General features: G+C 44.1%; 1 protein-coding gene across 1 annotated transcript; it reads left to right on the top strand.

Moving 5' to 3' along the window:
* The first annotated feature begins 19877 nt into the window (after positions 1-19877).
* LOC137357529 (probable G-protein coupled receptor 139) lies at positions 19878-22948 on the top strand. The gene is made up of 2 exons (XM_068023916.1): positions 19878-19974; positions 22053-22948. Exons 1-2 carry the CDS (start codon positions 19878-19880, stop codon positions 22946-22948), a joined length of 993 nt encoding a protein of 330 aa, XP_067880017.1.
* Positions 22949-24974: the final 2026 nt, after the last annotated feature.

Genomic DNA, 24974 nt, shown 5'->3' with positions numbered 1-24974 from the left:
ATAAGGCTCAAGATTTTGTGGGCACTTTATGACATTGAAAAGATTTATTACCCCATTTTGGCTACGATTGGTGTCCTGGGTAAGTTACTACCTGGGGCTGGTACATCAGTAACTGGAGTTTAATGGTATGTGGTATCTTAGTGTACACATACAGCTCCATATTGTACTCCTTTGCATATATTATAAAAATGACTGCACGTCAAAATTACACCTGTAGATAAATGTGAAAGCTACTTTGCAGGCTGTAAATTGCTTTTGGATGACTGCTGTTTGCAGTAAGTATCTATGGAGGTGAGTTCCTCCTTCCTTCCTTTCTTTCTTTCTTTCTTTCTTTCTTTCTTTCGTTCTTTAGTTCTTTCTTTCTTTCGTTCTTTAGTTCTTTCTTTCTTTCTTTCCTTATTTCCTTCTTTCCTTCTTTACTTTATTTATTTATTTCTTGCTTGCTTCCATTATTTCTTCCTTCCTTCTTTCTTTCTTTATTTCTTTCTTTCTTTTTTCATTCTTTCCTTCCTACTTCCTTTCGGTCTTTCTTTCCTTCCTTCCTATCTTCCATCCTCCCTTATAATGGTTCCTTCATTATCTCCTTCCTTACTACCGTTCGTTCTTTCTTCTTTCTTTCCATCTATCGCTTTGTCCTCTTATCATTCTTTCCAGCTTTCTCATCATGCATATTTGATGATGACATGTGTTCCATGGCTGTGAACTGTCATTCACTGATATCTGCTCTCTGATTATTGTCGCCTTAGTTGTCTATATTAGATTTGTTTCAGGCAATCTGATTAATATCCCAATGTTCTTTCATGCTACAGCCATGTTTGTAGCTCACGATCTTAACTAAAAGTGCGCCTGTGTATGTAGATACTAAAGCCGAATGTCAGACGAGAAAATTGTTCTAATACTTCACCCTGTTTCAAATTCAGCAGCTTGTCGTTAATTATTTCGTTGATCAAATCAGTGCTAACAGGTTAATGGCAAAACTATCGATGATTCAACCTGGTTCAGATATCTTGCTTTCGATGAATTCCAATTCGTTTCATTGTCTCTGGATATTTCCATGAGAATTCAAAGTTTGCGTTACTGTTTATTATTATTCAGCTCACTTAATTATTTTATTTCTAAAGATCAATGTACATGTGACCCTGAGTATCTAATGAGCAGGAAGCGAGGCATGCCTGTAACTTGGCTCATCCATTGTTCGACCATAGGGATTCCAGGAACAGAGAGTCAGCCTGGTCCTCACTTTTAATGTGCAAAACAAACAGGAATTTTCAATACTTAATATTATGGAACAGGAACAAGTAAAATGGAACAATCACATTGCTTTGTTTAGAGATACAGCACCGAGTCTGCGCCAACTATCAACCACCCATATATACCAATCCGACATTCCTACCACATCCCCACCTATACTAGGAGCAATTTACAATGGCCAATTTACTTACCAGCCTGCAAACCTTTTGGCTTGCGGGAGGAAACCAGAGCACCCACGCAGACACAGGGAGAACTTGCAAACTCCACACAGGCAGTACATAGAATTGAACCCGGATCACTGGAACTGTGAGGCTGCAGTGCTAACCACTGCACCACTGTGCCGTTGTGGATGGGAAGGTTTCATTTGTGCCTTTGTAGAGATTGCTAAATGCCCTAAAAAATTGTCTGGGAACAGACAGTGAGTACTGTGAAGTAACGAACCTGTTCAGAGAACACCATCGGTTTTCAATTTTCCCTCACCCCCAGGCCTTGTTTTTCTCATCACCTCCCTATCCATGGCTATTAAGCAAAGTTACAGCTAGACATTTGAGAGTGATGGCAAAAATCACTTCTTCACAAAAACAGTAGTGGTAATCTGGAAATTTTCCCCCCATTGAGACGTGGTGAATTGAAAGTTTCAAAACTGAGTTTCGTAGTTTTTGCATAGGAAAGTCTATGGAGGAACCGAGGCATGTTGATGGAGTTCAGATGCAGATCAGTCGGGATCTAATTGATTGGTGCAACAGATCCAAGTGGCTGAATGATTTATTCCCCTTCTTGTTTTCCAATTTAAGTGTAGCTCCCATTTCCTGATTGTTTCCTTATTTTATTTAATCTAAATTCACTGCCGGTTTTAACCATGTTTCATTTGTTCCCGTTGTATCATTTATTTGCCGATTCATTACCGATTACTCTGATTACAAAATCTATGAACAGAATGTTCTGGCATATGTAAGTATTTAGATTCCATCACTGGATGTAAAGCCAAGCTGCACATTGCTTGGTGAATGTCACATTATTGTGAACAACGTTAATATACATAATTCACATCCTACTCTGTTATTTCACGGGGAACACATCAACCTTTCCTATTCTCCTCTTAATTACAGTTAACGTGGTGACGATTGTGATCCTGTCTCGGGGAAAATGCGGTCTCTCCAAATGTGTTACCAGCTATCTGGTTGCCATGGCAGCGGCGGACCTGTTGGTTATTATCTCCGATCTGATCCTAAGGCAGATTCCTATTGCTTATCGAGAACAAGCTGCCTTTATGTTGCACATTAGAGTTTGCAATATCCACGCCGTCCTGCTTTATGCCGCCACAGACTGTTCTGTCTGGTTTACCGTCACTTTCTCCTTTGATCGATTTGTAGCCATTTGTTGTCAGAAGCTGAAAACAAAATATTGCACCGAGAAAACAGCCGCTGTGGTTCTCGGAACAGTGACTGTGCTGAGCTGTTTGAAGAACATTTTCTGGTATTTTCTGTATACACATTTCTATTCGCTTTCTAACAGTCCTTGGTTTTGCCGTGTGATAATCGGAAAAACACGTTCGCTGGCCTGGGCCGTCGTTGAATTTATGCATTACATTTTAACACCTTTTGTTCCATTTGTTTTGATTCTACTATTTAATGCACTGACGGTCAGAAACATTATAGTGGCCAATAAAGCCCGCAGGCGGCTCCGGGGTCGGAGCAGTGGAGAGAGTCCCAGTGACCCAGAGATGGCAAACCGAAGAAAGTCCATGGTTTTACTATTTGTAGTATCGACGAATTTCATTCTGTTATGGGTGGTGTTTATGGTGTGTTCTATCTTGAGACGATTGGATTACTTGTGGTATTCTGTTCTTCTGCCCACATTTGTTCAGGAAATAGGCTTCATACTCCAGCTCTTGAGCTGTTGCACGAACACGTTTATTTATGCAGTGACCCAAAGCAAATTCAGAAAGGAGTTGTGGAATGGATTGAGATATCCCATCACAATGATGGTCAAATTAATCCGATGAAAAGATCTCACATTTGGAAACGTTTTATTTATGTGTTTGTTGCATCCTGTAGAATTCACCACCGGTATCTTTAATTCTTTGCTTTTTGTTTTCTGAAAAATCTCACAAATTGGTCCAATCATACAGGTAAGTTATTGTCACAGTTCAGGAATAAAACGTTTTGGAAGACATGATAAGATCAGGGATAAAAGGCAAGGCAACAGGAAAGAAAGAAGGTTGTTGATCTCTGCACCGTTAATGAGATCAACAGATTTTTAAAAATCCAATATTTCTGCATTACAGCACCAGCACTCGGCCCCATCCACAAACGCCACCCGTCGCTCCCACCCCCTTCCCCATCCCGCCTCCATTTGCTGTTCTAAGTGTGTTCACTGCTTTTCAGGCAGATGTTGAAATGATTGCACAAAACATATTACATCATACTCAGTCTTCTGTATCTTTTACTTGTTCATGAATAAAGTAGATTATGAACTGAGCTAAAAACGGTACTTTGCCCATTGATAACTATCTTCATCGTTCAAAAAATTGTTCGAGGGCGCATAGAAATCTGGGTCAGATCAGAAGAGAATGTTACTGCGATGTTCCTGATATGAATACCCCTCACTGTCCGGTACTGGAACAACACACAACATCGGTCCCGAGTCCCGATACAGCGAACCCATAGGGTTTTTTTTTATTTGTTTATGAGATGCGGGCACCGCTGGCTGGAACAGCATTTCTTGCCCATCCCAAATTGCGATTGACTTTGTGGCAGCTTTTTACAACTGAGTGGCTCGCTCGGCCATTTCATCCACAACCACATTGCTGTGGATCTGGAGTCCCATGTAAGCCAGATCAGATAAGGACAGCAGACTTCCTTCCCTCAAGGACTTCAGTGAACCAGATTCGTTATTACAGCAAAGATTTTACAGCCATTTGACTAGCTTTCAGTTCCAGATTTATTAAATGAGCTTCAATTACACCATCTGCTGTGGTAGGATCTCAGCCTATGACCCCAACGAAACAGCCTTGGTTAGGAATCGAGTGACAATATCACCACGCCACCGCCTCCCGCAGCTGCAAATTTCGCGCGATCCCTGTACAGCATACTCTAAGGCCCCTGTGAAACGAATGCATGGGTCACCAGGCAGGACACTTCTGGGATTCAGTACACCACACTTTCTGATACCGGTGCAGCATATTCCATGTGCCACTGTAGTCGACTCCCCGGTCATAGTGTAGCGAACTAAATAAAGTAACGGGTAGCAGTAAGAAACAGCCTGGATATCTGTGCAGCACATGCCCAGGTATCTGCACAGCATATTCGCAGGTCCCCTTATAACATCCTAGTGGGCAACCGGTCAATAGGAGACCTTTCTGTGGGATTGGGAAATGCCGAGGTTGTTCACTGGAGCCACTTCTGTCCAGCTGATCTTTTTCTTATGATCAATTTGTGCAACTTAGGTGCGACACACCCGTCCAGGAAAGACCAGCAGATTTCCTTCCTGAAAGTGTAACAGTGAACCAAATGGGTTTTATGACAATCGATGACACTTTCAACGCACCATTATTGTTATCATTAATTAATTGAATTTAAATTCCACCAACTGCTGTGGGATGTGAAGCCATGTCCCCAGGCCATGTCCCCGAAGAAGGGTCACTGACCCGAAACGTTAACTCTGCTTCTCTTTCCACAGATGCTGCCAGACCTGCTGAGTGAATCCAGCATTTCTTGTTTTTGTTTCAGATTTCCAGCATCCGCAGTATTTTGCTTTTATTTTAGTGTTTAATTCACTGCCACTTCTCTTCCAGGAATGCCTACCTTGAAGAAGTTCTGCTCTTCTCTCCGACGGGATTTTCGTTTGTCTCTTTTACCTTGTTCACCTTCATTGCTTTCTATTTCCCTCCTGGTGTTTGATAAGGTATCTACCAAAACCCGTTTTCACAGCCACATCTCCTTCCTCAGTGACTGTCTCCGGCTCCGACTGATTCCACGTGGATTCCAACTGCAGTTTCACCCATCATGCTTTGAAACCACCCAGGATCACAGGTATCTCCGAGAAATACAACGTTCCTCGGACTGCTACTCTCGCCGCATCCTGAGATCCACACTCAGTGCTATGCGCCGCCATATGCACACACTGGACCTCTCTCTCCAGCAGCACCGTCTCACCTTATCTCAAATTTGTTCTACTCCACAGTTTCATCTCATCTTACGTCTCATCCGACGCATTAACAAAAAACTTTTTTTCTTCCTTTCAGGTGTTAAGGAACGCAAGCTCCAGCAGCTGATGGGGACTAATGCCCCTCCAGATCCTCCTTCCGCTTCACTTCCCTCTGACCCCACCCCTTCTGATCTGACCCCTTGCCGTGTATTCACTATACCCTCTGACCTCCCCCTCTCTGATGCTGAGCGTTCTGTACTCAGCAAAGGTCTCAGTTTTATCCCCTTACGCCCCCACCTCAATGAATTTCGCGCTCGGCATGACGTTGAGCTCTTCTTCCGTCGCCTCCGCCTCCGGGCTCACTTCTTCGACCAGGAGTCCTCCCCCCGACCAGCAGACCCATTCACCCGCCTCCAGCATTCTCCCTCTACCTGGACCCCTCACCCTGGCCTCTTACCCGCTCTTGATCTCTTCATTGAAAACTGTCGGCGAGACATTGGTCGTCTCAATTTCTCTGCTCCCCTCACTCACTCTAACCTGTCCCCCTCTGAACTTGAGGCACTCCGTTCTCTCAGGTCTAACCCCGACATGGTCATCAAACCTGCAGACAAGGGTGGTGCTGTTGTTGTATGGCGTACCGACCTCTACCTTGCAGAAGCTCAACGCCAACTCACAGACACCTCTTCCTACCTCCCTCTGGACCATGACCCCACCACCGAACATCAAGCCACCGTCCAAAGGACTGTCACTGACCTCATCTCCTCTGGAGATCTTCCCTCTACAGCTTCCAACCTCATAGTCCCGCAACCCCGGACAGCCCGCTTCTACCTCCTTCCCAAAATCCACAAACAGGACTGTCCCGGCAGACCCATTGTGTCAGCCTGCTCCTGCCCAACTGAACTTATTTCTTCCTATCTAGACTCTCTCTTTTCTCCGCTGGTCCAGTCTCTTCCCACCTACATCCGTGACTCTTCTGACGCCCTACGTCATTTTGACAATTTCCAGTTTCCTGGTCCCAACCGCCTCCTCTTCACTATGGACGTCCAATCGCTCTACACCTCCATCCCCCACCAGGATGGTTTGAGGGCTCTCCGCTTCTTCCTGGAACAGAGGCCCAACCAGTCCCCATCCACCAACACCCTCCTCCGCCTGGCTGAACTTGTTCTCACATTGAACAACTTCTCCTTCAACTCCACTCACTTCCTTCAAGTAAAAGGTGTTGCTATGGGTACCCGCATGGGTCCTAGTTATGCCTGTCTTTTTGTGGGATATGTCGAGCATTCTTTGTTCCAGTCCTACTCAGGCCCCCTCCCCCAACTCTTTTTCCGGTACATTGATGACTGTATCGGTGCCGTTTCCTGCTCCCGCCCCGAACTAGAAAACTTTATCAACTTTGCTTCCAATTTCCACCCTTCTCTCACCTTTACATGGTCCATCTCTGACACTTCCCTTCCCTTCCTCGACTTCTCTGTCTCCATCTCTGGGGATAGGTTGTCTACCAATATCCATTATAAGCCCACTGACTCCCACAGCTACCTCGACTACACTTCTTCACACCCTACCTCCTGTAAGGACTCCATTCCATTCTCCCAGTTTCTCCGTCTCCGACGCATCTGCTCTGATGATGCTACCTTCCATGACGGTGCTTCTGATATGACCTCCTTTTTCCTCAACCGAGGATTTCCCCCCACTGTGGTTGACAGGGCCCTCAACCGTGTCCGACCCATTCCCCGCACCTCTACCCTCACCCCTTCCCCTCCCTCCCAGAACCGTGACAGGGTTCCCCTTGTCCTCACTTTTCATCCCACCAGCCTCCATATCCAAAGGATCATCCTCCACCATTTTCACCACCTCCAGCGTGATGCCACTACCAGTCGCATCTTCCCCTCCCTTCCCCTGTCAGCATTCCGAAGGGATCGTTCCCTCCGCGACACCCTGGTCCACTCCTCCATTACCCCCACCACCTCGTCCCCGTCCCAGGGCACCTTCCCTTGCAATCGCAGGAGGTGTAATACCTGCCCATTTACCTCCTCTCTCCTCACTATCCCAGGCCCCAAACACTCCTTTCAGGTGAAGCAGCGATTTACTTGTACTTCTTTCAATATAGTATACTGTATTCGCTGCTCACAGTGTGGTCTCCTCTACATTGGGGAGACCAAGCGCAGACTGGGTGACCGCTTTGCGGAACATCTCCGCTCTGTCCGCAAGCAGGACCCTGAGCTTCCGGTTGCTTGCCATTTCAACACTCCCCCCTGCTCTCATGCTCACATCTCTGTCCTGAGATTGCTGCAGTGTTCCAGTGAACATCAACGCAAGCTCGATAAAGTTTTCTAGTTCGGGGCGGGAGCAGGAAACGGCACCGATACAGTGGGATAATGTCTTTGTTTCGCATTTTGCTAGTGCTATTAGGGTGGGTTTAAACGAACTTGGAAGATGAATGGGTAGCAGGAAGTAACAAAAGAGAGGAAAGACAAGGTGCACAAAATTTGGGAGAGACACATAGCATGGGAATGGGAAATAATAAGGTACTAAATGAGGTTAGATAAGAGGGGATACAATAAGATCTAAATTAGGTTTACTGTGAATGCTTGTAAATGCACGGAGTGTGGTAAATAACGTTGTTGAGCTAAAGGCACAGATGTCTACGTGAGAATACAACATCATGGCGACAATGGAGACCTGGCTCAATGAAGGACAGGTCCGGGTACTAAATATTCCTCGGTCAAAAGTTCAGGAAGATAGTGAAGAAAGAAAGGAAGAGGAGTGATAGTATGGATGCAGGAGAATATTGCAGTGCTGAAGAGTGGGTGTATGCGAGATGGGTCAAGGGCAAAATCGATTTGATCAGAGCTAAAAGAATAACAGAAGTAGCATTACACTATCGAGTGTATTCTCTGTGCTACTAACTAATGGGAAAGCAATAGAGTCACAAAATATCAAGGACATTCATGACAGGTACAAAAAACATCGAGTGTTATACTGGGGGACATTAATTATCTTAAAATGGAATGCAGAAGCATTAGTGTAAAGAGCAGAGAAGGGAAAGCGTTTTGGATGTGTGCTCAAGAGAATTTTTGAGATTGGTAAGATTCTAGCCCAATGAGAAAGGAGGAGTGAGGTGAGATAAGTGGAACAAGTGTTGTAAGGAGAATATTTAAGGCACAGTGATCATAGTATCATCAGGTTTAGGTTAGCTATGGAAAACGTCAAGGAGAAGTCCAGAGTAAAAATAATTAATTCATGCCGGGTAAATTGGAAGGTCTGTAGCCTTTCCACTGAGAGAATGGAATGTTGAGAGGAGATTTGATTAAGGTGTTCGTATCATGAAGAGTTTAGACAGAGTAGACAGAACTGTTACGATTGATGGAAGGGTCGAGAACAGGGTTGTCCAACCTTTTCACGTGGAGGCCACGTTACAATTTTTGTCTTGCATTGGGGACCGGTGAGACAATTTTAGAAAGATGAAGGCTTTAAAATATATCTTGCTATTAATCAAAACAATAACAAATTCACATTTTTGTGAGGAAGCGTTAAATGAGAAGAATAACTTATTGACTTACTTTCTGGTCACTATGGTGGATACAGATTTAGTGAGATACCTTGCATTTTTCCGATTACACAAGTAGTCAATCTCTGCCCGCACACTTTTTGTGGCAATGTGGAGTATTCCAGAGAGATGCCCATCTGTCAGGAGTGATCTTGATCAGTCTGCCCCCTCTCTCTGTCTCTCTCCTTCTGTCTTCTCTCTCAGTCTCTCTCTTCTCTATCTCTCTCTGTCCCCTCGATTTATCTTTCTGCCTTCTCTCTCTCTCTCCATCCTTCTCTCTATGTCGTCTATTTCTCTCTCTCTACGTCCTCCTGCTCTCTTTCGATCCCCTCTCTCTCTATCCATTCCCTCCCCATCTCTGTCCTCTCTCTTTGTGTGTTCTTTTTCTCTCTCTCTGTCTCTCTCTGTTCCCTCTCTCTCTTTCCTCTCTCTCTGTCCCTTCTCTCAACCTCTATGTCCTCCCCCTCTCTCTCGCTGTCCTGCTCTCTCTGTTACCCCTCTCTCTCTGTCCTCTCCTTCCCTCTCTCAGCCCTCTACCTCTCTGTGCTCCCTCTCTCTTTCACTTTCTCTGTTCCCTCTCTCTATCCTCCCTCTCTCCTTTCACTCTATCTCGATGTTCTCTCTCTCTCTCTCTCTGTATCTCCTGCTCTATGTCCTCCCTCTCTCTTTCTACCCTCTCTCTCTCTGTCCTTCTCTTTCTCTCTCTGTCTGCTCCCTCCCTCTCTCTGTCCTCATTCTCTCTCACTCACTCTCTCTCTCTATCCTCTCTCTCCCTATTTATATATGTCTTCTCTATCGCTCTCACTCTATTCTCCTCTTTCAATCTGTACCCTCTCTCTGTCCTCCCTCTCTCTCTGTTCCCTGTCTCTCTCTGTCCCTTCTCTCTATCTCAATGTTCTCTCTCTCACAAACTCACACACACACACACTGCGCGTATATATGTATATATGCCCTCCATCTGTCTGCCCCTTCCCTCTATCCCCCTCCCTTCCTATCCCTCTCTCTCAGTCTGCTTCATCTCTCCCTCTCTGCCCCCTTTCTCTCTCTCTCTGCCTCATTTCTCTCTCTCTCTCACTGCCCCCTTTCTCTATCTCTCTCTGTCTCCCTCGCTCTCTCTCTATCTCTCTGCCCTCTCTCTCTACCCTGTCTCTCTGCCTCCTTTCTCTCTCTCTGCCCTTTTCCTCTCTCTCTCTCTCTCTCTGCTTACTTTCTCTCTCTCTCTCTGTCAGCCCCTCTCTCTGTCTGTCCCCTATACCTCTCTTTTGTTCTTCTCTCTATCTCTCTGTCCCCTCTCACTTTTTCTCTCCTTCTGTCTTGCCATTCTCTCTGTCCCTTCTCTCTTTGTCCCCTCCCCATCTCTCTTTGTCCTCTCTCTGTGACTCCCCCACCCCATCCCCACCCCACCGTCCTTGCTGTCTCTGTCCTGTCTCTCTGTCTCTAATCGCTCTCTCTCTCTCTCTGCCCTCTCCCTCTATCCTCTCTCTCACTCTCCCTACCTGTCTGCTCCCCTCTCTCTCTGTCCCCTCTCTCTTTGTCCCCTCCCTATCTCTCTTTGTTCCCTCTCATTCTGTTACCTCTCTCTCTCTGTCCCTTCTTCTATCTTTATGCTCTCTCTTATACATATACCTATATAGATATAGGGATAGATATTAAAACATATACATATAATATGTACATATATAATATATATATTTGTGTGTGTGTGTCCTCTCTCTCTCTCGCTCTCTCTGCCTCCTCTCTCTCTCTCTGTGTCCTCACTCCCTCTGTGTCCTCCCTCTGTATCTCTCTGTCCCTTTCTGTCTCTCTCCATACCCTCTTTCTCTCTCTCGGTCTCTCTCTGTGCCTACTTTCTCTGTCTGTCCCTCTCTCTCTCTGTGCCCTCTAACTCTCTCCTGTTCTTCTCACTATCCCCTCGCAGTGTCCTCCCTCTTTCTCTGTCCCTGTCTCTTTGTCTCCTCCCCATCTGTCTTTGTCCTCTCTCTCTGTCTGACTCTCCCGCCACCCCAACCCCCCAAACCCCGCCAACATGCACACACACGTCCTCTCTGTCTCTGTCCTCCCCTCTCTCTCTCTATTCGCTCTCTGTCCTCTCCCTCGATGCTCTCTCTCTCTCTCTCTCCCTTCCTGACCCCTCCTCTATCTTTCTCTGTCTCTATATATCCATCCTCTCCATCTATGTCTACCCTCTCTCTGTCTCTCTCTGCCCCTTTTCGCCTTTTGACGGTTGTGGAGAGCAGGAACGCTAAGCAGATGATAGGCTGGTTTAAAAAAAAAATGATCGTGAATCAGTTTGCCAGCTGACAGGTGCTTGGATCCGGAACAGTGCTTTCCCAACTTCGGACAGATTCGGGGGTTTCCGGCGGGCTTCCGAAAAAGTCAGACAGCGTGAGATTTGAATCCGCAAGCCTGAAATTCAGGGTCAATTTCCAAATGACTAAACTGACCAGGGTTGATACATTGCTTTATCTTTGTCCTTATTGCACAGAGGCAACTGTTGTCTCCGCCCCGGGGGTGGTGCTCATTCTGCGATTCATGAACCAGCTTCCATTCAATTTCCAGGTTTATCAATAAATCGATCCACTAAAGCCCCGAAGTGTGATATATCCCTCTCCCTATTGATAATAAAGCTTATATTTTTACTTGTATCTTCCAAGCATTAATATGAATTTTGCTCAGAATTTATCCCCCTCTCCTTTTTATTTCGTTCATGCATTTCCTCAGAAACGCTTAATTTCATTATTTATGAGAGGAAAGAAAATCCATTTCACTCTGCTTTCCACGTGGTGCCTCTTCTCTTTTTTTTATCTGTTTCCAACCTGTTCTTTGCTTCTCACCTTCATTCCTTCTACTTTATCGACCTTGACTGACTTGCTGCCTTTCTCACTCCCACTGGCTCTCTGCTCATGTGCCCTTCACTCTCTTTGTTGAACATTACCTCGCATCTGCTCCTCCACACCAGTGATATAAAAGGAAAACGTTCTCAACCAGACAAATACAGAGATGGAACGTTACTTAAGTGTCACATACACGAGAAGTGCAGCGATGAAAATACAGAAACAAACAGAAGAGTTGTGAAAAATTAGAACAATTTTTTTAGAACATTGGTACATTTGCTGTCAAGAAAATGGAGGACAAGTCACATGAACCATGCCACCTCTTGTACTAAAATCCACAACCATGTCTATTGAATCTAATACCAATGAACCCTTGGCAGAATCCTTAGGAGTATTGATAGGCAGAGAGATCTGGGCGTACAGGTCCACAGGTCACTGAAAGTGGCAACGCAGGTGGATAAGGTAGTCAAGAAGGCATATGGCATGCTTGCCTTCATCAGTCAGGGCATAGAGTATAAAAATTGTCAAGTCATGCTGCAGCTGTACAGAACTATATTTTGTCCGCACTTAGAATATTGCGTGAAATTCTGGTCACCACACTATCAGTAGGACGTGGAGGCTTTGGAGAGGGTACAGAAGAGGTTTACCAGGATGGTGCCTGGTCTGGAGGGCATTAGCTATGAGGAGAGCTCCATAAACTCGGATTGTTTTCACTGGAACGACGGAGGTGGAGGGGCGACATGATAGAGGTTTACAAAGTTATGAGCGGCATGGAAAGACTGGATAGTCAGAAGCTTTTTCCCAGGGTGGAAGAGTCAGTTACTAGGGGACATAGGTTTAAGGTGTGAGGGGCAAAGTTTAGAGGGGAAGTGCAGGGCACGTTGTTTACACAGAGGGTGGTGAGCACCTGGAACTTGCTGCCGGGGTAGGTGGTGGAAGCCGGTACGATAGCGACGTTTAAGAGACATCTTGACAAATACATGAATAGGATGGGAATGCAGGGATACGGTCCCCAGAAGTGCAGAAGGTTTTAGTTTAGACAGGCATCAAGATCGGCACATGCTAGGAGGGCCAAAAGGCCTGTTCCTGTGCTGTACTGTTCTTTGTTCTTTGCTGTTCTTTGAACCCGGTCTACATGGAAAGGAGACAGCTTCTGACACATGGATGTGAGCGACATACAAAACGAACTCAGGTAAAGACACTCACAGGCTCGACATCTGCAGTTACACTTCACCACAATAGAGTGTGAACAGCCCTCATATTTACAAAATTGAGCCATCAAAAACTATTGTAGAGGTCATCCAGAACTGAAGCCTAAAGTCACTTGATCAAAACTAGTTTATCTTCCGTTTTGAACCTTGGGGGAAAACCTGCCACTGTCTGTTTATTTAGCAAACAAAACACAGCGACTGAAACACAAATTTAAAGATAACGCAGTCTGTGGTCAGTTGGAGTCTGAACAGTAGAAACCACCCACACCATGAGCCACGTGGCCAAAATATTAGCATAAAGTTAAGAGCAGATTCATTCATTCTAAACTAAAGTTAAATGCGTCTTCCCACCCACTGGCCTGATGGGCACAGTCAAGAGCACAAAATCGCCCCTCTGATCTCTACCCTTAAAAAGGAAGAGACACCGGATTAAAAGTGCATAAACTAGGGATTGAATTCGTGTGCTTCAGTCTAACATTCTCCCAACCTAATTTTATATATGTCTTACAGTGAGCGAATCTACTTGGTAGAGATGACAATTCCCAGCAGAATTTCTCCACAGCCTCGTTCCTCACTTCGTGGAAAAAGGACCCAATCAGACCTCGGAGTTTAACATTATGCTAATATTCTGTTGATGATATCTCAATATTAACGTGTATTTAGGTTACTTTTAATCGGGTTCATGGCAAAGTTCTTCAATAATGCCTTGGCCCACATTGCTTCTCTCTTTCGATCATTCTTTATTCCTTACAGTCCGAGAGTCCACCAGGCATTTGCAATGATCACAATCCTATGGATCATGCTCTTTAGTTTATAGAAACAGTGTTAACGTTTCAGGTCTGTCACCTTTCACCAGAACCGGTAAAGGTTAAAAATGTAATAGGCTTTGAGCAAATGAAAGGGGAAGAAGAACAAAAGAGAAGCTGTGTGATTGGGCTGAGTGCTGGTGAGATACATGACAACGATGTCACAGAACAAACACAATAGGGATGTTAATTGGTGTAGAAAAAGACAATGTATCAGCCCAGAGAGTGTGTTAATGAGCCCCTGCCACCTCGTTCCTTTCCCACAGCACGATCCCATACAATCGCTGGAGGTCTAATCCCTTTCTTTTTACCTCCTCTCTCCTCAGCATCCTCTGCCCCAAACTTTCATTCCAGATGAAGCAGTGATTTACTTGCACTACTTTCAATTTAGTATACTGTATTCGCTGCTGTTGTTTATTATAGAGCTCATGGTGCACCGGACTTCAGGTCCTAAAACTGAGTGGTCCAGTCGTATCGAGTTCAGAGTCTTCACGGCAGGTCAGGTTCCTGGGTCTTATATCAGGAGAGTCCTGCATTGTAGGGGATATTTCGACTCATCATTAGCATTACGTTTGATAGATTAAAGTCCTGTTCTGGTTACTTTCGGATTACAGAATCAGTTTTTATTTCATACGAATTCTTATCAGAACAATATCTCAGGTAAGGCAAATGAACTCAGAGCATGGATCGGTACATGGGATTCTGATAGCTAATACAGAAACGTGGTTAAGGGATGGGCATGACGGGCAGCTCAATCTTCCAGGGTACCAATGCTTCTGGCGTGACAGAGGTGGAGGTCAGAGAGGAGGGGGAGTTGCACTATTGATTAGGGACGACATCACGGCAGTACTGAGAGAGGATATCCCGGGGCAAATGTCCAGCGAGGTCATCTGGGTAGAACTTAGAAATAAGAAAGGAGTGATCACTTTGATGGGATTATACTATAGACATCCCCCACCCCCCCCCCCCACCCCCAATAGGAGGGAATTGGAGGAGCATATATGGAGGGAAATCACAGATCGGTGTAGGCATTATTGGGTTGTAATAGTCGGTGATTTTAAATTCCCTAATATTGACTGGGACTGCCTTAGTGCGAAGGGATCAGATGGGGAAGAATTTGTTAAGTGTGTCCAGGATAGTTGTCTGAAGCAGTATGTGGATGGGTCTACTAGAGAAGGGGCTACACTCGAACAGCTCTTAGGAAATGAGGCTGGGCAAGTGGTCGATGTGTCAGTGGGGGAGCACTTTGGGACCAATGACCAAAGCTCCATTAACTTCAAGATAGTTATGGAATAGGATAGGACTGGTCCTTAGGTTGAAGTCTTAAATTGGGGGAAGGCTAATTTCGATGGCTTCAGACAGGATCTCTCAAAAGTCGAATGGGAGAGGCTGTTTACAGGTAAAGGGAGGTCTGGTAAGTGGGAGGCTTTTAAAAGTGAGATAGGAAGAGTTCAGGGCCAGCATGTTCCTGTTAGATGGAAGCACAAGGCTGGCAAGTTTAGGGAACCTTGGTTGATGAGGGAAATTGAGGGTCTGATCAAGACAAAGGAGGAGGCATATGCCAGGTATAGACAGCTGGGATCAAGTGCTAGGAGCACACTTAAAAAGGAAATTGGGGGGGGCGAAAAGTGGCCAAGAGATTTCCCTGGCAGATAAGATAAAGGAGAATCCTAAACGATTCTACAAGTACATTAAGAGTAAAAGGGTGGCTATGGAGAGAGTAGGTCCCCTAAAGATCTGTGTGGTAATCTATGTGTGGAGCCACGGGAAATGAACGAGGTCTTCAATGAATACTTCTCATCTGTATTTACCGTGGAGAAGGTCATGGAATCTAGTGAGGGAGGGAACAGCGATATCCTGGAGTATATCAATATTACAAAGGAGGAGGTGTTGAAGCGCATTAAGGTGGATAAATCCCCAGGGCCCTGGCAGAGATTTTTATATCATCGTTAGCCACGGGTGAGGTACCAGAAGGCTGGAGGATAGCTAATTTGTGCCTTTATTTAAGAAGGGCAGCAGGGATACGCCAGGGAACTACAGGCTAGTTAGCCTTACATCAGTGTTGGGAAAGTTATTGGAAGGGATTCTGACAGACAGAATGTATATGCATTTGGAAAGGCATGATCTGATTCGGGATAGTCAGCATGGCATTTTGCGTGGGAAATCATATCTCACGAATTTGATTGAGTGTCTCGAGGAGGTAAGCAAGAGGACTGACGAGGGCAGGGCGATGTCTACATGGACTTTAGCAGGGCCTTTATTTATTTAGAGATACAGCACTGAAACAAGCACTTCGTCCCACCGAGTCTGTGGTGTGCTGCAGTGGACTAAAAATGCCAGCCAGTTATCCAGAGGCCGTGACTAAAGCTCTGGAGAGACCAGTTAAAATTTGGAATTACAATCTACTCTCGGAAATGTATTTTTTAATTCCTTCTTTGGGATGTTGGCGTCGCCAGCTAGGCCAGAATGTATTGCCCATCCCTAATTGCCCTTCAGAAGATGGTGGTGAGCTGCACCATGAAACTAGCAGATCCTCATCAAAATCCATCTCGTTCACAGATATCCTTTCTAGTCTGGACGAATGTGGCTCCAGGCACACAACAATGTAGTTGACTCGTAAGTGCCCTCTGAAATGGCCTAGCAAGCCATTCAGTTGTACCAAACTGCTACAGAAACGTCAAAAAGAATAAAAATGATTAGATTAGAGATACAGCACTGAAACAGGCCCTTCGGCCCTCCGAGTCTGTGCCGAACATCCACCACCCATTTATACTAATCCTACACTAATCCCATATTCCTACCAAACATCCCCACCTGTCCCTATCACCTACCTATACCAGTGACAATTTATAACGGCCAATTTACCTATCAACCTGCAAGTCTTTTGGCTTGTGGGAGGAAACTGGAGTACCCAGAGAAAACCCACGCAGACACAGGGAGAACTTGCAAACTCCACACAGGCAGTACCCGGAATCGAACCCGGGTCCCTGGAACTGTGAGGCTGCGGTGCTAACCACTGCGCCACTGTGCCTCATTAACATCTGGGAAATTGTGCCAAAATTGAGACAGATATCTCACAGATTAGCCACGCAACAGCCTGACGTGGTCATAGTCACCGAATCATAACGGACAGCCAATGTCCCAGACGCCTCCATCGCCATCCTTGGGTATGTTTTATCCCAACAGTAGGACAGACCAACCATGATGGCACCACAATATACATTTGGGAGGGATTTGAACTGTAAGTCCTCAACATTGACTCCAGACTGCTTGATGTCTCATGGCAGCAGATCAAACATGGCAAGGAAACTTCCTACTGAGTAACAACTCCTACCCTCCCTCAGCTCAGGAATAATGACTCCTTCATGTCGAACACCACTTGGAAGAAGCACTGAGTGTAGCAAGGGCTCAGAATGTACTCTGAGAGGGGTGTTCAATGCCCATCACCAACAGTAGCTCGGGAACACCACGACTGACTGATCTGGCCGAGTCCTGAGAGACATAGCCGCCAAACTGCACCTGCAACTGGTAGTAAGGCAACCAACAAGAGGGAAAAACATGCTTGACCTCTCCCTTACCAATCTAAATGTCGCAGATGCATCTATCCTTCACAGAATTAGTACAAATGAATACCTTATAGTCTTTGTGGAGATGAAGTGCCAAATTCACACTGAGGACACAGTCCATCGTGCTGTGTGGCAGTACCACTGTGCTAAAAGGGATAGATTCAGAAAAGATATAGCATCTGAAAACTGGACATCCCTGAGGCGCTATGGGTCATTAGCTGCAGCAGAATTGTACTCAACCATAATCTGTAAAGTCGCAGCCCGGCATATCCCCCTCTACCATCAAACCAGGGAATTAATTGTGGTTCAATGAGGAGTGCAGGGAAGTATGCCAGCAGCAGCACCAGGCATACATGAAAATGTTGCGCCAACCTGTAGAAGCTGCAAAATAGAACTGCATACATGCTTAAATGGAAGCAGCATGTAATAGACAGAGCTAAGTGATTCCACAGACAACGGCTCTGATCAAAGCTCTGCAGCCCTGCCACATCCAGATCTGAATGGTGGTGGACCATTAAATGACTAACCGGAGGGGGAGGCTCCACAAACATTCCAGCCCTCAAAGACGCCCAGCACGTTAGTGCAAAAGACGAGGTTGAAGCATTTGCAAACACCTTCACCCAGATTTGCCGAATGGATGATCCATCTTGGCCTGCTCCTGAGGTCTCCAGCATCAAAACTGCCAGTCATCAGCCAATTCACTTTACCGCAAGTGATATCAAGAAATGGCTGAATGCGTTGGATACATCAAAGGCTGTCAGCCCTGGCAACATCCCAGTAGTAGTACCGGAGACTTGTGCTCTAAAAACGCCCCTAGACAAGCTGTTCCAGTAAAGCTACAACACTGGCATTTATCCAACAGTGTGTCATATTGCCCATGAATGTCCTGTCCGGATAAAGCGAGACAAATCCAATCCAGCTAATTACCACCCTCTCCTCTCTATCATCAGACAAGTGATGGAAATTATCACCAACATCTACAAGGCACAAGTCCGGAGTCTAATGAAATACTGTTAACTTGTCTCGATGAGTGCTGCTCCAACAACGCTCAAGAAGCTTAATACCATCCAGAGCAAACATTCACTCCCTCCATTGACAGCGCATATTGGCAGCAGTGTACACAATATACAAGATGCACAACAGCAACTCGCCATGTTTGCTGCGACAGCACCTTCCAAAGCCACAGACACTACCACCTCGAAGGACAAGGGCAACAGATACATGGGAACACCAAGAATTTCAAGTTACTGTCCTGATTTGGAACTATACGCTGTTCTTTCACTGTCGTTGCGTCAAAAACCAGGAACTCACAGCACTGTGGATGTACCTACACCAGATGGCCAATAACAGTCCAAGAAGGCGGCTCACCACGACAATCACAATTAGGGATGGATAACGACTGCGACGCTCACAACTAATGAAAGAATTTAAAAATGCAGAAAATGAGTGGAGAAGGTTTGTGTTGCTCGTATAAGATAAAAAGCAAGCAAAACATGGCAAATTAGTGAGAACACTGAGAGAGTGACAGGATTCGGATTCTGTAGTTAGGCAATATCACCAGCTATGAATTCGCTGAACATTAGTCACTCTTGCTGAGATAAATACCGTCCAATTTTGATCAAGTCCTGAAATGCAGTGGTGAGATGATGACGTGCAAACACTTAATGTGATGGTTTCAAATCTATCTTCCTTATAGTTGAGCATAAATAAGAACATTTTACTTTAAATTCATCAATGATGTCTAGGACGCTGCATTTAATTGGTGCTGGCGTTTATTACAATAATGCCCACGTTAAAACACTGATTAGAGTTCTTCCTTCCTTTCTACATAACATGCATATTCTTTCTGATATCAACGAGAATAGATGCTTCCGTGAATACATTTGTTTTATTAGACATGCAGACTACAATAACGACGAGACTGTATTTTAAAATTCTTCAAACAAAAGTAATATCGAGGAAGTTGGAAATCTGAAATTAAAGCAAAACATGCTGGAAACAGTCGGCAGGCCAGGTAGCATGTTAGAAAATTGTATTGCAGGCACGGAGGGCATAATGGAAATGGGAAATAGTACTATTATTTAAGGTCTCAAAATTCCATTGTTTTGTTTTTGCTTAAGTTCTTTATTAGTTGTTCCTCTACGAGGAGCACATTTATTCGGGCATATGTTTGTTGAACATTAGGCTACGCATTGTCTCCTTTATAGTTTTGTTAAGAAAAGACATCTTTGGGACTTGTATGAGTGTATGAAGGTGCAGCATTAACCTGGTCTTTGGGGAAAAATCTAATTGGAAATTCTGCTGTTATTGTTAAAAATCTTGGAGTGAAAGTTGTTGACTTCATCTGTTTGTTTAGTGACGTAAGTAAACCCAAGCAACATAGGACCCAATTTCCTGGCCCAATGCTTTATTCTCGATAAAGATTGGGGAACCTCTCAATGTATCAGTCAGAAATTTTCCTTCAATGTCAACAACAAGCATCGAATCATTGCTTCTTGCCAAAAGAGAAAATAATGTCTCTTCCTTTTCTGATAAGGCTCAAGATTCTTTGGACGCTTTATGACATAGAAAAGATTTATTACCCCCTCTTGGCCGTGGTTGGTGTGCCAGGTACGTTACTACCTGGGGTTGGAACTTCAGTAACTGGAGTTTACCAGTATATGATGTCTTAGTGTATGTGTCCAGCTATTTATTGTATTACATTCTCTATATTATATCAGTGACTGCACTTCAAAATTGCACTGGGGATACATGGCTGCATATTGCTTTTGGATGTCCGAAATTTGTAGATATGTATTCTTCATTCCTTCTTTCTTTTTTGCTTCCTTCCTTCGCTTTTCTTTCTTTCTGCTTATCTTTCTCTTCTTTATTACTTTTTTGTTTATTCCTTCACTTTTTCTTCTTCCTATCTTTCTTCTCTTCTGTCATTCTTCCCTTCATTTTTTCTTTCTTCCTTCCTTTTCTTCTCTTTCTTCTTTTCTGTTCTTATTTTATTTCATTCTTTCCGTTCTTCCTTCTTTCATTTTTTCCTTCTTTCTTTATTGCCTTCCTTACTACTATTCATTCTCCCCTTCTTTCTTCTTTTCTTTCTTCTTTTCCTTTCTTATTTTCTTTCATTCTTTTCTTTCATCCTTCTTTCATTTATTTATTTCTTTCCTTATTTCTTTGTTTCCTTACTAGTGTTCATTCTTTATTCCCTTCTTTCCTCCTTTACGAGTGTTCTTTGATTCTTCTTTATTTCGAATGTCTGGCTGTTCTATTTATACGGTACTTTCTATCGTTCATGTTGTGTACATTTAATGGTGACCTCAGTTCCATGTTGTGAGCTCTCATTCACTGATATCAGATCAATCATTATTGTGCACTTAATTGCCATTTCAGGCCATCTTAATTATAGCTCAATGATTGTTCAGACTACAGCACAGGTCATGTTACCAGAGCATTATCAACTAAAAGTGTGCGTATGGGTATCTAGATATTGAGACCAATGGTTCAGACGAGAATATTGTTAGAATACCTCACCCTTTCTCAGGTTCAGCAGCTTGTAGTTAATTATTTAGTGGAACAAATGAGTGCCAACAGGCTAATGACAAAACCATCAATGATTCAACCTAGTTCAGATATCCTGCTTCTATTGATTCCTGACCACAGTTGTTTGGCGGTTTCTGGATATTTCCATGAGAGTTCGAAGCGTGCGTTACTCTTTATTATTATTCAGATCACTTAATTGTTTCATTTCGAATGATTAATGTACATGTAATCCTGAATATGGAATTACTAGGAAGCAAGGCATGTCTGCAACTCGATCGACCATAGGGAATCCAGGAGCAGAGGGTCAGACTGGCCCTCACTTCTAATGTACAAAACAATCAGGAAGTTAATATTTAATAGGAGCAAATAAAGGAGAGCAATAACATTTCAACCATTAGATGGGAAGGTTTGATATGTGCCTTTTCAAGATTTGCGAAATGCCCAGACAAATTGACGACAGTATATACCGTTAAATAACGAACCCATTCAGAGATCATTTTACATTTTCCCGTACTCCCAGGCATTTTTGTATCACTTCCCCATCCATGGCTATTAAATAAGTTACAGCTAGACCTTTTTAGAGGTGATGGAAAGAAACATTTCTGCACAAAAGAGTAGTGGAGATCTGGAACCATTCTCCAAAGAAAATCATTGAGACTCAGTGAATTGAAAGTTTCAAAACTCAGATTGGTAGTTTCTCCACAGGCAAGGCTAAGTCGGAAACAAGGCGTGTAGATGGAGTTCAGATACAGATCAGCTGGAATCTAATTCAATGGCGGAACACGTCCAAGTGGCTGAATGGATTATTTGCATTCTTGTATTCCTTTGTACGTGTAACTAGCATTTCTTGATTGTTTTTCCTTTTTTCATTGAACAGAAGTACGCTGTTTTAATCATGTTTCATTTAATCCAGTTGTATCACTTATTTGCCGATTCATTACTGATTACTCTGATTTAAAAAACCTATATACAGGACGTTCTGTCACAGGTTAATGATTAGATTCCATCACTGGCTGTAAAGCCACGTTGCACGTTACTTGATGAGCTTCACTTCATTGCATATTCCACATCCAACTCAGTTATTTCACGTGAATCAAATCAAACTTCTATGTTTGGCTCTTTTGGTTAATCAATTCCTATTCTCCCTTTGTTTACAGTTAACGTGGTGACGATTGTGATCCTGTCTCGAGGAAAATGCGGTCTCTCCAAATGTGTCACCAGCTATCTGGTAGCCATGGCAACGGCGGACCTATTGGTCATTATCTTCGATCTGATCCTAAGGCAGATTCCTATTGCTTATCGGCAAGAATCTGCCTTTATGTTGTACATTAGAGTTTGTAATATCCACGCCGTCCTGCTTTATGCCGCCACAGACTGTTCTGTCTGGTTTACCGTCACTTTCTCCTTTGATCGATTTGTAACCATTTGTTGTCAGAAGTTGAAAACGACATACTGCACCGAGAAAACAGCTGCTGTGGTTCTCGGAACAGTGACTGTGCTGAGCTGTTTGAAGAACATTTTCTGGTATTTTCTGCATATGAGTGGATATTCGCTTTCTAATAGTCCCTGGTTTTGCCACGTGACATTCCAACTTTCTCATTCATTGGCCTGGGGCGTCGTTGAATTCATGCATTATATTTTAACACCTTTTATTCCATTTATTTTGATTCTACTATTCAATGCACTGACGGTCAGAAACATTATAGTGGCCAGCAGAGTCCGCAGGCGGCTCCGGGGTGGGAGCAATGGGAAGAGTCCCAGTGACCCAGAGATGGCAAACCGAAGAAAATCCATGATTTTACTGTTCATTATATCGGCGAATTTCATTCTGTTATGGGTGGTATTTATGGTGTGTTCTATCTTGAAACGATTGGATTACTTGTGGTATTCTGTTCTTCTGCCCACATTTGTTCAGGAAATAGGCTTCATGCTCCAGCTCTTGAGTTGCTGCACGAACACGTTTATTTATGCAGTGACCCAAAGAAAATTCAGGAAGGAGTTGTGGAATGGAGTGAAATATCCTTTCACAATGATGGTCAAATTAATCCGGTGAAATGCTCCCACACTTTCTAACATCAGTATGTATACTTGTGTTATATCCGGTAAAAGGTACTGTCAGCTTTCTTTATTTTTTTATATATTCTGAAATATCTCATAAATTAGTCCATCCTTAAAGGTAAGTTAATGTCATAGATCAGGAACTTGTAGCATATTTTCCAAGGCAGGACCTAAGCATACGTTATGGACAGATGCGATTTCAAACAAAGGGTGGTTTACTTGCATTGCAAAGTCGTATCTGAGCAAACAATCTCGGGATACTCTGGGAATGAACTCCTGCTTTGATTTTTTTACTGAAAATACACCATTCGTTTGCATTGCAATGACAGTTGCTGGATGTTGAGGAGCTCGGTTACTCTAATGTTTGCTTTATTATGAAGGGAGAAGTTTTGAAATGCAGGAAAGAATCAGGAAAGCAATCAAGGCAGCAGGGAAGAAGGAAATTTACAGCTCTCTGCACCGTACAGGGAACAAGAGAGAAAAACGTCAATATTTCTAACTTAAATTAGCAGCATTCCCGCCCCATCCACATCAAACCCAGCCTCTGCCCTTTTACTGATTGAAGCAGATTGTGAACTGAGCTCAAAAAAGGTTTGTCCAGTGATTGCCCAGTGATAACTTGTTTCCTTGTTCGAAAAATTGTAAGACAATAGAAATCTGGATTAGTTCTGAAGGGAATGTTACTGCTATGTTCCTGAGCCGAATACCGCTCATTCTCCAGTTCTGGAACAGCAAAACATCGGTACCGAATCCCAGTACAGCACACCCACGGGTCCCGGAGCCACACTTGCCCCGGTCTCAGGAAAACATACTCCAAGACCACGCTGCAGTGCATGACCGTTCCGGGGACAATGAGGCCCTGGGACCCAGTACAGCACACTTCCTGATACCGGTCCAGCATATGCCATGTTCCGGTACAATACACAAACTGGTCACTGTTTAGCTAACTACCGGGTACCAATACAACACAGTCCTGGGCACCTGAGCAACACTTTCCCATATGCAGGTACAGTGCACTGCTGTGTCCCATTACAGAACATTTGCTGATCGAGTGAGAGTGGTTCTAGTGGCGCAATCGTTCAAAAGGAGGCCATTCTCTGACAGTATAGTTTTGAGAAATGCTTTGGCGCGCATCCGCACAGCTGATATTTGTTCCTGTGATCCTTTTGTGCAACTGAGAAGTTTACTACCACCCAGCCCCCACCTTCCTCCTTCTCCATCAACCCGCACCACCACGACCACACCCCCACCCCTCCCCAACCACACCCCCGCACGCCCCGCCCACTAACTCCCGTCCATCACCCAGCCTCTGCCAACCTTTCTGGTGAACAGTGCAAATTTCCATTGTAACCATGCTAGTTTGTATGTTGAAGAAATTCAGGGCCTTCGTTATGTGGAGGGGTTGAACACCAGGATGAAATTGCAGAGAGGAAAACCAGGGTGAACAAAGGACTCAGAGACAAGTAGCACTTGTGTGAAGATGAGTTCAGAACAGGACGGCTCAAACAGAGACCAATTGTGAAACAGTCTAAAGTGCATTGTGCATTAACTAACGTTCGTGAACTGAGGCACAAGTCTCCATATGGAACTATGACAGAGTGGCAATAACAGAACCTGAAAGAAGGAGAGATTTCAGAACAATATTCCTAGCTCCAAGATATTCCAGAAAGACAGGGAACGAGAAAAGGGCAGAATATGTCCAATAAACTATTTTAAAACAGGTTAGAGATGATGTATTTGAGGTGTTAAAGACACTCACTGTTTACAATTAATAAACGGAAAAGTGTTATTGTACGACTGGTTTTACACTGAAGCCTCCAAATAGTAAAAAGTAGATAGAAGAGAAATATGCAAGAATTATAGAGAAGCAAATATAAATTAATGACTTAGACTCAGAGGTACAGGAATTCATAGATTGCACGTTATTTGAAAGGGTAGTAGACAGAGAGGAAGATACTAATTGCCTTCAAGAGGACATGGACAGGGCGGTAGACTGGACAGAAACATAGCAGTTGAAATTC

This window comes from Heterodontus francisci, chromosome 48 (assembly GCF_036365525.1).
Source record: "Heterodontus francisci isolate sHetFra1 chromosome 48, sHetFra1.hap1, whole genome shotgun sequence".
Lineage (NCBI taxonomy): Eukaryota > Metazoa > Chordata > Chondrichthyes > Heterodontiformes > Heterodontidae > Heterodontus > Heterodontus francisci.
This window is presented reverse-complemented; position numbering and strand designations above follow the sequence as displayed.